The sequence below is a fragment of the Rhodnius prolixus genome, unplaced genomic scaffold (assembly GCF_049639745.1).
Source record: "Rhodnius prolixus isolate KJV_2025 unplaced genomic scaffold, Rpr scaffold_1, whole genome shotgun sequence".
In the NCBI taxonomy this organism is placed as follows: domain Eukaryota; kingdom Metazoa; phylum Arthropoda; class Insecta; order Hemiptera; family Reduviidae; genus Rhodnius; species Rhodnius prolixus.
The window spans coordinates 64,425,337-64,438,557 of NW_027411581.1; the positions used below are offsets into that span (position 1 = coordinate 64,425,337).

Below are 13,221 nucleotides of genomic sequence, written 5' to 3' on the forward strand. Positions count from 1 at the left end.
TTGTTTAGGCACTTAGTTATAGATAGTAAATTAAATATTGAATACTTATTTGTTTGTTAACAAAAAGAACAAAAAATCAAAAATTGTTGATTAGATTTAACTTCTTTTCTTAACGCTGCTAAGCTCCCTCAAGAATGATTCGTTGATCTTCATCAGGTGATACTTTTTCGAGTACTTTTTCATCAGAACTGTTGTTCAAATTTTCTTCATCCTCATTATTAGTGGTATCTATATTTTCTTCGTTGTTTCCATTACTTTCATCTTCATCTAAATGAATGTATGCCTCATCGTCTGGTAGGTCAGGACTTATTTCCTCATTAACTTCTGCTTCCTCATGTTGAGTATTTTCTATTTGGTCCATTGTGTCTGTTTCTTCATTGAGGAGGGATGCTTCTTCGTTAATTATCACATTATCTTCTTCTTCTTGTTCATTCTGATGAAATTCTTCCTTTTCTTCGAGTGTTTCTACTGTTACTTCTATTATCTCCTCCTCACCAGTTCCTTCAACTTCTACTAAATTTTCATCTTTTGGAACTAAGCTTTCATCTACAGATGGATTTTCTTCTATAACTGGAGAATTTGACGGATATTCTTCTACTTTAATTTCCACATTAGCTTCAAGTTCATCAACATCCGAACTGCCAATAGCTGGAGAAGTTTGTCCAATTTCAAGTGTTTCTTCTTCTTTAGTCTCCTTGGATGCTTCCAGATCTTCCTCTTCTTGGTCTAGCTCATCTGTTGCGCCCAACGCTAATAGGTCCTGTTCTATTTCTTGTTTTATCTCTCTTAATTCAGAAGACCCAGATGGACTAATAGTTTCTGTTCTAGTCCAAATCTCTGGAGTATGAGCAGTTTCGTAACTGTTATCCACAGTTGTTGTTGTTGCTGCTGCAGTTGTCGCTGGAGAACCAATCAAACTGAAAACATTCAATTTACAGTTCAGCAAGAAGAATGAGATAAAGAGGCCGCTGGATTATCGATTATCATGTTTCTGAAATTGGAGTAAAAGTTATTTTATTGTTACAAAGCATTTATTTAAGTATACTTAAAGCAATATGGAATATTGTTAGCCAAGTATTCATTCAAAATATCTAAATCAGATAAAAGCAAACAATACTGTACATCTGGAAAATGATGAATACGTTTGCTGAAAATAAGTTGATTCAGTTAAATTTTCCTCTATTACGAAACATTCCATTTAAGATACAAGGTCCTGCATCAAAAGACATATTTGCGACTATTCTTTAAATGTGTGGTGTATCGTGCGAACGTTCTACTTGTAAACCAAACGCTTAGTTTAATTGTTTCATCTTTAATGGGTATAATATTTCAAAATTAGTTTTTTCAATAATTTCATTATTATTTGAAAAGCATTAAACTGCTATTTACTAAAGGATTACTGGATAATACAGGAAAACAAACTAAAAGTGGACAAATAGTGCAGTAAAGTGTGAATTAAATAAGTGTTTAGCAAAAAAAAAAAAAAGAAAAATAATTTCTACAAGCGTGGAGCTACTACTGGATTTTTCTTTAAAGTTCTAAATGAGGTTTGGAATAGGAAAAATAGTCTTGCTGCCAGGAGCTCATGATGATGTTAAGACTGGTAAGAAGGTGGTTTTAGCATCGATGTATATTTGTATATAAGCATATTGAAACGAAAGGAGCTCTCTCACGTTCATCATTCTTTTGGGTGTTCGAAATAAAAATGTTTTTTCATAGGTGAGAAAGAAGGGTCCAGGACTGGCCACAGTATTACTTTATCATATTGGCTTTGAAGGGAGTTCTCGAGTAAGGTTAGCATACTTCAATTTATAATTCAATAAATTGTGGTCCTAAATAATTAAAATTTTCTAAATACTATTTATTCCCCTATACGTTTAGGGATATCCAAGTTCTTTAAACAAAAAAAGGATTTTTAACATTAGTCTTCATAAGATCTTAGTTTGTTACATTTTCTTATTTCATGTAGATGGAAGTAACAATTGTATAGATAAATCTAAAAGGAAGTAAAAGCCCTTAATCCGATTTTTTATCCATAATAGTCGACCAAGCTACATTAATTCTAGAATTTTAAATTCCATACAATTTACTGCCAATGATATTTAGAACTTTTTCGGGTTTTTCTTATTATTTTTATTCTTGTACTGGAGATCTTTAAGTACAGAGAGCATGTTTTTTTGTATTTTATCCAATGTTTTCAATATTTATGATTTCCGATTTAATTAAACCATTTGTTGGCCCCTTAATATGCCCTGGAAATGTAAGTACTAATTTTGTGTTCAATGAAAAATGTTTAGAATTTATTGTCTATTAATGTGTTCAATTTATTGTCTATTACAGGGGTCGGCAACCCGCGGCTCGCGAGCCGCATGCGGCTCTTATATCCAAATTGAGTGGCTCTTCAGCCTGTCCAAAATAAATTGTATATTTCAATTTTATTGAAACAAATGAAAATTTCATTTATTAAAGTAAAGATATTTTTTCAAAAAGAATTTTAAATGTGATAGGTTTGAAATTGAATAGAATTATATTAAAATAAAGCACGTAATTATATAAGACTACCGCCATTTTCATTCAAACACTGGTTTAGTTATTATTTATTTGTTTATTTTCTTTGCAATATGCGAAAATAAATATGTAAAATAGTCAAAGTTGGGTGTTTTTCAACGTTACGCCTTTTTCGTGCAGTTTTTGACGATCAACCCTTTTACCACTGTCCTACCGGACAGTTTTAAAGCATTTAAATGTTATTGAATATCATAAAATAACAATTTGTGAATACAAATGATCTACAGAGTTTGTTTACACTATCATCTTTGCGGCTCTTGGTAAGATTTATTAAAATTATTTAAGGAGAAATGGCTCTCTATTTAAAATAGGTTGCCGACCCCTGGCCTATTAATATGTTCAATTTATTGTCTATTAATGTGTTCAATTTATTGTCTATTAATGTGTTCAATTTATTGTCTATTAATGTGTTCAATTTATTGTCTATTAATGTGTTCAATTTATTGTCTATTAATGTGTTCAATTTATTGTCTATTAATGTGTTCAATTTATTGTCTATTAATGTGTTCAATTTATTACGCTATCAAAAGGGATTAAAAGCAAGATGAAATACGTAATAGCAAATAAAAATTAATGTTCAGTAATTTTAGCTTGAATACTGGACAAAATTACTTTTGTTAAAAGAAATCTGTGAAAAGCAAAATTTTGCTTTGCCCTACATTCAAAGGGAACCCAGCATCAAATATTCTTTTAACGTGCTTGTTGCTATGATAAATATTATTTTTAAATTAACAGCGAAAGATACGTGTGCTTGCTTTTAAGTTGAATTCCGAGGAAAAAAAAAGAAATCCAAAGTACATTTATTTAAATTAGATACAATTTAGGGTTATAAGAAAAAAATATTTGTTTCTTTTTAATTAAATGTTAAGACAGAGTACGATACAATATAAAATATATACAAATAGAAATATTTACAATAATCATTAGATATTGAACTGAAATCGGTTTTTTAGTTGACATATTATGCAGCATTCAATCTAACCAAAGGTTGTTTTAAGTCAAACAGAATTAAGTACTTCTGCAATTATGCAAGAAGAAAAAGAAAGAGTACATTTAAAGGTCACATTTTAACTATAGTTTTTTGGGATAAAAATAAGATTAGTCAGTGTGGTATTAGAAGTAAAATAAGAAACAATTTAAACTAGAGCTTTTTTACAGTAAAATTAGAAAAAATTCTGTTAATTGGTTAATACAAGTGTAGAACCTAAGTATTCATGGATCCTTACCGGAAAAACATGAAAGCTTAAGGCGGATATTGTCAGCCAAGATTGCCTTAATTTACAAAGAATTTATAAGAGCAAACGGGACTCTGTTATAACTATGTAAAATAGGCGCACCCAGAGAGGGTTTTAGGGGATGAATCCATCTGTAGTCTGAATTCTAAACTTGATTCTAAAATCTAAAAACAAAATAAGACTAGATTACATTCTCTGGCTTAACCAGTGTCAAATCTTTGACGCCGATTGTCTAGGGATTTGTTTTAACCCCTAGCAGGAGTACTTCTGTTTCATTACAATTAAGGGTTTTACTTGAAGGTTCACCACTAATAGAAACTATTCCCATATGTCTGGCGGATTTCTCCCAATAAAAAACAGGCTACCCCCCATTGACTGGCGCATGATACGTATACATGTGTTTAGTCAGCCAGACAGATCAAAAATCTTGCCTTATTCGGGGAAATGTTTTAAAACTTACGCGAGAGGCTAGTGTTGAACTTGGTGAACTTCTTCGACTGCTTCCGGCTTAAAGGTTTCATCCACCGTTCCTACTTGAACTTCCACTCTTTGTTTGCCGCTTTAAGGGTTCCTTTCTGGGACCCAGGAATAGATTCTCATTATGCTTTCGTCCTGGACACGCAGACATTATCCACCAATACTCACCCAAATGTACATCTATCGTATCCAGGAGTTTTTGCCATACTGCCCCTGAACTAACTTCATAGGACTTGATAACCAGTAGATAACCACTTTGAATTCTGTGGTAAAAGCATCTCCGGAATTGATTGGCAAGTAGCTCTGATTGATTAACGCCATTTTTCCCAGTTTTATCGAAATGTCACGCCTCAGATTATCACTAAGGCCTTCGGCTCCCATTATTTCTTCTATCTTGGAGTCTCCCGTGAATCATGCAGAAATGTAAGATTGAAGTAGTTACTTAGTTACTTAATCTCTTTTTAGCTGAAAGAGATCCTGTTGCCTCAATTATTTTATACGCTGATCGTCACAAACAAACCCACCAAGAAAGTAATTGTGATGTACGCTAAATTATAGAATAATTTTAAATTAAAAAAATAATGAATTTACTTTTTACCACGCCGAAAAAAAATGTCTGGGTGCGCCCCTGCTAATTTTAGTTACTTTAAATATTGACAAAAATTATTGGTCACACTTTTTATTCCTGGCTATTTTATGGGAAAAAAATCATTTGTTAGTTTTAAATTCTATTGAAGATTATGCTTTGAATCTTGCATTTAAAAATTTAATATCTTTACAACATATATTTTCATTATTTACATAGATACTCTAAATTTCGCTAAAGGACGCTTATTGAATGTAAAACTTAATTAGCTTATTTGGAGCTTTTTGGAGAATAATCATAAAGCAAATGTTTTGTAAAGTGTGTGTTTCAAAAATGATCAACCAGGGTGCTTGCATTGTTTACGACACAAAAAGCAACTCCAAAATATATGATTGAAATTGACTAATATTTCTAATTTCAGAATCAAATTCATCATTTATTTTTAATAACATAAACCATTGAAATTTATTTCAGTCTAAAGTGGAATAACGAGGTCATTCATTAAATTTTGATAGCTTTTTTTTTTGCTGGTTATTTCTATTCGAACATAATACTCGTATATTATTATTAACTTGGCGTCTCCCAAAGGCACGGTACCCAGTGCCTGAAGCGGCACTTTAAATTAAATTATAAAAAAACAGGATTTTTGTAAAATTGGATTTGTTTCACATGGAAGCAACAACTTTCCTACAGGAAAACAATAAATACATCCCGAATACCCATAATTTAAAGCTCTAATTTTTTTTTTTTTTTAATTGATGCAATATACAAAGTGAGATCATGAACGTAAATTATTTAAATCTTTTCCACCTAAAATAACATATCGATAAAACAAACTAAAACATTACACATTCTTTTTAAGCTCAATCCTTTGGTTTTATGAGTTTTTGAACGTTATTATAGTAAATATTAGTTGTCACAACTTCATTGATGCAAGAACTTATTAAATTTAATAATTAATTAAAGAGAATTATAATTTACTATCATTGTCAGCTTATCCCACTTAACAATAGCCAACTTGTCAGATAATTTAAATTAACTTTTCCAATCGTACCCAATTGACTCTAATATAATTAAACCTTTCTCTGTTAATCAATACCCATAGCCCATAGTTAATTATTTTGAATTTAGACTAAAATTTTATTGAACACTATACTTTGGCTAGTTTAACTTAGTTTATCAATTTTTTTAAAAAAGATGTAAGAGGAATTATTGCGATATTTTATTCTTTATTCTTGAATAAAGTCAAAGATTCAGTTCAACAGTCTTTGTTGGCGTCTCTACTATGTTTGATTTGAGAATCAAGTCTCTGTCAAAGGTCAGTAGCTTGCTTGACGGCTTGGCTTTGCAGAATGGAGCTAAGTTAGCCAAAAAAAACTTTGCCGGATTAGATTTTTAGCATTCCTACTATGTTTGATTTGAGAATCAAGTCTCTGTCAAAGGTCAGTAGCTTGCTTGACGGCTTGGCTTTGCAGAATGGAGCTAAGTTAGCCAAAAAAAACTTTGCCGGATTAGATTTTTAGCATTCCTACTATGTTTGATTTGAGAATCAAGTCTCTGTCAAAGGTCAGTAGCTTGCTTGACGGCTTGGCTTTGCAGAATGGAGCTAAGTTAGCCAAAAAAAACTTTGCCGGATTAGATTTTTAGCATTCCTACTATGTTTGATTTGAGAATCAAGTCTCTGTTAGGGTCAGTAGCTTGTTTGTTGAACGCTTTTGCAGGATGGAGCTAAGTTAGCAAAAAAAAAACTTTGCCGGATTGGATTTTTGCAACTTTTTTGCTTAACTGAGAAATAGACATTGTTCCACGTCCTTTGCCACTGGGGCAGGGTTTCTCAAAACAGAGTTTAAGCCATCTTTGTGGGGCCCATTCATTGTATCCATTGGATTTGCGCTAGAGTTCTGAGTTATTGGTTAGCATTAGCCTGCTGGGGATGTTACAAAAGTTCCCCCGTGATCGTGGAGACTTGGGGGCCATTGGTTCACGCCTCGTTTTATGTATTCTATTATATTCTATAAGTGATGAGAACCAGTAGAAGAAGCTTACTATAATGGTAAAATTTCAGATTTTTTTTGTTTCCCTCAAAGGCGCTTCATAGTTCTTTCAATGATACCGTAGATAATTAGAAGATTCAAGACGATAAGGATTTTTTTTTTTGCAAAACGGAGTTATTAGTTATTTTTGAAATGGTAGGGGAGCACCCACATTGCTGCATTCCCAAACTTACAACTCAACCTCATTTTTAAATTACATTATTGTTTGTTTTAATATCATTTTAATGTAACTACTGCGTCAAATAGAAATTCTTCCCTTCAGATCAGCTAATATCAATTTTCTCAGACTCATTTTTAAGCCCCACAGTTATTAGGCCTACATAATCTCCCATACATGTATTAAATTAGAAAAGGGATGAGATGCCCCATTATATTATATACAATTTATATTATATTTAAATTATATACAATTTTCTCTCAATCAAATAGATTGTATATTGCATCAAAAAATCATAGAATTAAAATATCAAAGACCCTTAAAGAAATATGAATCCATCGTTTTTACTGTTTTTACAAAACTTACTCTCCTTCTTTATTTTTATCTGGTGTTGTATCTGGTTCCGGAGTGGTAGCTGGTTCTGTGGGCGCTTCTTCGTTGGCGATTTCATCAAAGGATTCAACCGCATCTTTCAAATCCTCATTCACTTCTTCTGCCTTCTCTTTACTAGAGCCTACTAGCGATTCTACTTTTTCTTCTATTTCTTCGACTACGTGTTCAACTTTTTCTTTCACTGTCTCGCCAAATTCTGTAAATAATTAATATTATTAATATAGTAAGTAAATATAGATTAATTGAGTTTATTGTTGAAAAAAACGTATTTTATAATTAAAAAATATGGCGCATTGTGAGTAAAGAATTTTTGTAAATAAGAGAATACTTTTCTAATTCCTCACTTTCTTAAATTACCAAGGTTATTGAAGGCTGCAAATATTTTAGCTTTCAAAACGAAATAAATCTTCGAATTAACCAGTTCATTGTTTATGACGAAGATATTCGTCATGAAAAAAGTGTAAAATTTTGTGTTCTATTGGTCATGCGTTTTTAGTAGTGACCATCGGCAGTTAATTTTGCAATTTTAGTTAAAACTAACAATATATTCGTAAACTGCAAGAAGTTTTGAATGTTTTGAGGTCATGTCGAAACAAAAAGAACTAATAGAAGATATAGTATGAATTAGTCTTTGTAAAAGAATCCATGTCTTTTATTAGTCATCACTGAATAAATAACGATATATTCATGTAATTCGTATATTGTGTTAGGCTAGACTATGCAGTAAGTGGCGCGTCTGGTAATAATAAACGGGATGAGGAGCCTTTTGTTCCCTTTTTACCAGCAGTCAAGAGGCGGAGCTTTTTTGGCTCATTGCAGGGGTTCAAGATTTAGCGATCATCCAAATTGCTGAGTCGTGGGCTACTAACCTGCCAAGATATTTCCCTGCATAATTGTTGGTATTTTATCATCCGTGATCAGGGATTCATTTGCACAAAATACCAGGTCTGTAATGTTGCGACCTACTCGGGATAATTGTAGCAACCCAATTTCATTTCAAACATACTCTGGGTTTGACGAATATATTCGTCATCGCTTAATTTGTACGACGCTCGTAGAGGACACATTTTCCAACATGGTCGAAACAGTTAACTGGTTAATAATCTATGCCAGCAGCAAAACGATAAATTTCTAACATGAAGTTAGAAATTGATGTGATATCCATTTAAATGAACTTAAATGTATAGCTGTTAAATGCATGACTTCCTCCCCGACAATTAGACATACTTCCTCCTATTTCTGGTGACAGGAAGTATACTAGTCAAATTTCCGAAATCAACTTATAAATCTCCGGAAATAGTTGTTTTGATGTTCGTAAATAAGAGATTCTTAGCAAGCTGAAGACAAATAAATAAACTACATTTTATTTATTCCTTTATATTGTTTGGCACTTAATTCCTGCCAGGAACTATTACTACTTCTATAAGTACGAACTTCATAACTCCACTGATAAAAACTTAAAAGATAATACTGAATTTCCCTCTTATGCAGTTCAACCAGCTTTGACCTCCAGGATAGCCTGAAACATTTGCAAATGATCCATGCTGCAATAAAAACAAATATGAAAGGAAAGTTATCTGACAATCAACAGGGGTTTGTTAATTAATTCATTCTCAAGTACATCGCTCATTCTGAGATACTAGACTATTCCGTGACCTCACGCAAACTACTTCACTTGTATTCCACTTCTCTAAGGGAATTGACCTAAACATAGAGTCTTGATTATCACTTTGGCGACCGTTTTGACTTCAAAAAGAACATTTGTAACTTAAATTACGCCTTACAGGTCACTAGCCTTTGTAAGGGATAAGACTTATAAGAAGTAGTATTGATAAATAATTTTAAACATTCGTTGACCGATTCATTGGTTTATTAAAAAATGTTTATTTATTAATTTTTGACACAGCTTGACAGTAGATGAGATTCTACTACGGGAAGCCTACACGATCCGCGACCCAGAGGTCTACTGTGCCTGTTTAGCCTGTATCATTAGTCTTAGAAGAATGAAAGTAAGGGTTTTGGTTCTCCATAGTACTGAATCCTGAATCATACCAGTCGCGATCGCAAATCATATCTCAGTCTCCTGTCCTCAAAGGAATCCAAACTCAGCTCGTCGTCATTGCACTGTTTGAATATTTGAGAAAGCGGAAAAAAAATTTCTTCTGCATCTTCTCTAGCCACTGCATTTCGCCTGATGTGTGTGCGGATTCCAGAAAATGGTTGTTGAAAATGGATGTGTGTGCGGTAGAATGGAACCTCTTAAACTATGAGGTAAAATACGGGTTTTTTTATTCTTAGTGAAGAAAATTGCCGCGCATTTCTTAATTTTTAGATCCGAGCAGTTCTTTTTAGACCAATCACACAGCTAATTCAGCTCTCTTTGTAACATCGAGAGAGTTCTTTTTACAACGTACGTCCAAGTTCCCGACTTAGATCCTTGTGGACCCCCCCTGATGAAACTTCTTTTTCTTCTTCTATGGGCACTACAGACCGAGACGGTCCATGGCCTGCTCTATGCGGGTAGACCACTCAACCCTATCATTCACCAGGTGGGCCCTCAAACCTATCTTTCTCATATCCGCCCTCACATTGTCCACCCACCTGGTCTTCGGACGTCCCCGGGGGCGAGAGCCGTGCCACTTTCCTTTTAGCACCTTTGATGCTATCCTTTCCTCGGACATCCGGCATACATGCCCATACCATTTCAGCCGCTGGGCCTTCACAAACGCGGTGATGCTTGGCTCCCCATACAGGGCGTACACCTCTTGATTTGGCCTTCTTTTCCATCTCTGGTTTTCCCTTTTCGGCCCAAAGATCCGTCTTAGGACTCGCCTCTCGAACCTGTCAATCCTCTCACAAGCTGCCTAATTCAGTGTCCATGTTTCGCTTGCGTAGGTCACGACAGGCCTTATCAAGGTCTTATACATCTGGATCTTTGTTCCTCGGTTGACCAGGCTGCTCCTCATTATTTTATATAGACCGTAGTACGCTCTGTTTCCCGCTGCTATCCTTCTTCTGACTTCTTCTTTTTTCGTCGGCTATGTCCGAAATGATAGAGCCCAGATAGGGGAAGTTGGAGACAACCTCGAACTCGTAATCCCCAAAGACGTAATACGTCGCGAGATGCACCAGAGGCTTCCTCCTAGCCACCAGCACTTTCGTCTTTCCCTCATTAACGCGGAGCCCGACGCGCTTGGCCTCTCGCTCCAGCGTGACGAAGATACTTTTTACGGCTGCCAGGGATCTACCAATGATCACCACATCATCCGCATACGCCATGATCTGAGAGGTGCGATCAATCAGCGTGCCTTTGAGGTCCATCTCAAGAGTCTTGCATACCTTCCTGATGAAACATTTATCTAAATTGACGAAATAGCTCCATTCCATTTGATGAACTTTGTTCTTCCCTTTAAGTACAATGGCATTAATAGGTTATCCCTAACTATGCCAAACAAAACCATGCAAAACAGCAAGTCACGGCGGATTACATCAATTTCCTTACGAAAATCATGATATATCTTGTCATTCCCTACCCCTCTTCAAACGACTTTGAAGAATTGTAAAATTCTTCTTGAAGTCTCTGACGATCAACCAGAAAAATGTACTTAACAGAGAGAGGTCGTAATTTTAAGAGAACATAATTTTCTAAAAGCTTACCGAGGGAGAATCTCGATATTGCGAGAAACGTATGTATCTCAATATTGCCATTTTTATAGAGCATCGGGACTTCACATGATTCATTCCATCTATCTGGGAACATTCTAGCACTTAAGTCTGGTTAAGTACTTGATTAATAGAATGGCATGAAGATAATCGACATTTATGATGAAAAATTGAAAATTTTAAGTGTGATTGGATTGTGAACGTGGTAATCCAGGATGAAATTTGCATGCCTTACAATTTTTTAAAAATAAAAATTACCTTATAAGCAAACATACAGCCAAATAACCTTTTTATGTAAGAATGGCAATAAATTTGTAAATAATACACTTTAAATTTATTTGTTATAATAATCAATGATATGAACTCTGATCTAATGGAAGACTTTACGGGAATTATTATTTATAGATTTTCTAGATAAGAAAACAAAAACATTGAGCTCTGTTTCATGATTTAAAGTACATACCTTTTGCAATCAGAAATCGATCCCATTGAACACAAACATGAAACCAACTATAATTGCTACAAAAAAGGGAATAACTAAAAAGACATCCTGGGTCAACACCCTGACCAATCGATGTTTATAAAATCAGCCATCGTAATACTATTGCGTCTTTTGATTCGTTGCTAAAAAATTATCGTTAAAAAGACAGAAAGGGGAATTTGAATATTTTGTATTGTATTTAAGGCATTAATCACGGATCAATCGCAGTAGCGTAACTAGTTATACACCAAGCTTTTTAGATGATGTTTCAATTGCTCGATTTTTTGTTGACCATTTTATTTTTCTCTGAACCCCCAACATTTTAAAGTTTCGATATTAAATCGAAAGTGCTACTAATTGGTTTCTGAATCTTCTCAGAAAGTTCCATCTCAAATAACTAAAATTCTCAATGTTATAACTTACTCATTTTGTACTAACTCTGAATTTCAAAATAATTTAATAAGCCAAAGTAAAAAGCCCACATTACACTAACACTGGCATTCTTTAATCGATTTTTTTTCATTTTTACGATTCGCTAACTCCACACTCTAATAAAAAACTAGGAAACCATACATAAACTCCCATTAACTTTGCAGGTTAAGGTACGCAATACTTCCACAACACAATTATTACTCTATTGATAACTATTGCTCAAGTCACGTGGTGTAACAAAAAGTTTGCTCTTTAAGTTTTCATTTTTGGAGTAATACCTGTAAATTTACATAGACCAATTTTCCTGAAAAGTTCTACTAGATTTGGTTAAATCTTAATTTTGAAATTTGACACAGACATGGATTGTACAATTTAGGTTTCTTTTTTGTTTGATATATTTTCTTATACCTTCACAACAGAACTGGTAAGTAACACAACATTATGCAAATCAGTTCTGTAATGAAATTGGCAAAATAGTATTTATTGAACTAAATGATCAAGAATGTTACCTAGATATCAAATCCAAATTTGATAAAATTATAGAAAAAAGAAACAGATTAGCAAGAAATTGCTTGCATACTTGAATTTCCTTAGAACTTGGACATCTGTAATTTTCTTCTAATTTTGTAATTCTTTTTTTTCTGCTTTTCAGAGGCAGTAACAATAGAATTTTATCTAAATTATTAAATCTGCAGAAATGGTGTCCAGAATTTATTACATTCCTTTATTTGTTGATAAAAATCAACTCTGGTTCACTTTTTTATGTTGATATACGTGAAAAAATACCTAGGTAAGTATCATTGTAAATGCATATACAATTGTAAATAATGTTTGCCCTTTACTCTATAGTTAAATAACTTTTCCTAATGTCAACCGCCCTTGAACTACACCCAAGTTCTTCAGTTAACGTCCCCCTACGCCTCTTGGGGGGAGGAATATTATGCAAATTTTATAACCTCTATCCTCACTCTCATAAAGTTCACACACTTATTCTTGAGATTGCATTCACTCTGAGGCATTAGCGTCTCCACCTCTTGTGTTTCTATGAGTAAGAATCACATTAGGAAAATTTTATGTTCAGTCACGCGAGCCATTAATACCAGAGACCGCTGTAAGTTGACCACATTGATTATCTGAGGTCAGCCGCATAAAGTGGAATTAAGGCCACTGCTTTG

At 33.8% G+C, this 13,221-nt stretch overlaps 1 protein-coding gene and 1 long non-coding RNA gene across 3 annotated transcripts in view; one reads left to right on the forward strand and one right to left on the reverse strand.

Moving 5' to 3' along the window:
* The window catches only part of LOC141446103 (uncharacterized), a 26,793-nt gene continuing 13,572 nt past the window's right edge, over nt 1–13,221 (reverse strand). Inside the window, exons 1-3 of one of the 2 annotated variants that reach the window (XM_074112521.1) lie at nt 12,038–12,201; nt 7,444–7,666; nt 1–917 (exon numbers count right to left, since the gene is read on the reverse strand). In XM_074112521.1, the coding sequence (XP_073968622.1) occupies nt 119–917; nt 7,444–7,666; nt 12,038–12,041 (1,026 nt within the window). In that variant the 5' untranslated portion in view covers nt 12,042–12,201 and the 3' untranslated portion in view covers nt 1–118. Of the gene's footprint in view, nt 918–7,443; nt 7,667–12,037; nt 12,202–13,221 lie in introns of those variants that run through there. The other variant, XM_074112520.1, reaches the window with a different exon arrangement.
* The window catches only part of LOC141446108 (uncharacterized), a 3,463-nt gene continuing 2,442 nt past the window's right edge, over nt 12,201–13,221 (forward strand). The window contains exons 1-2 of the long non-coding RNA XR_012453487.1: nt 12,201–12,470; nt 12,699–12,836. This is a non-coding gene — a long non-coding RNA (uncharacterized lncRNA). The remainder of the gene's footprint in view (nt 12,471–12,698; nt 12,837–13,221) is intronic.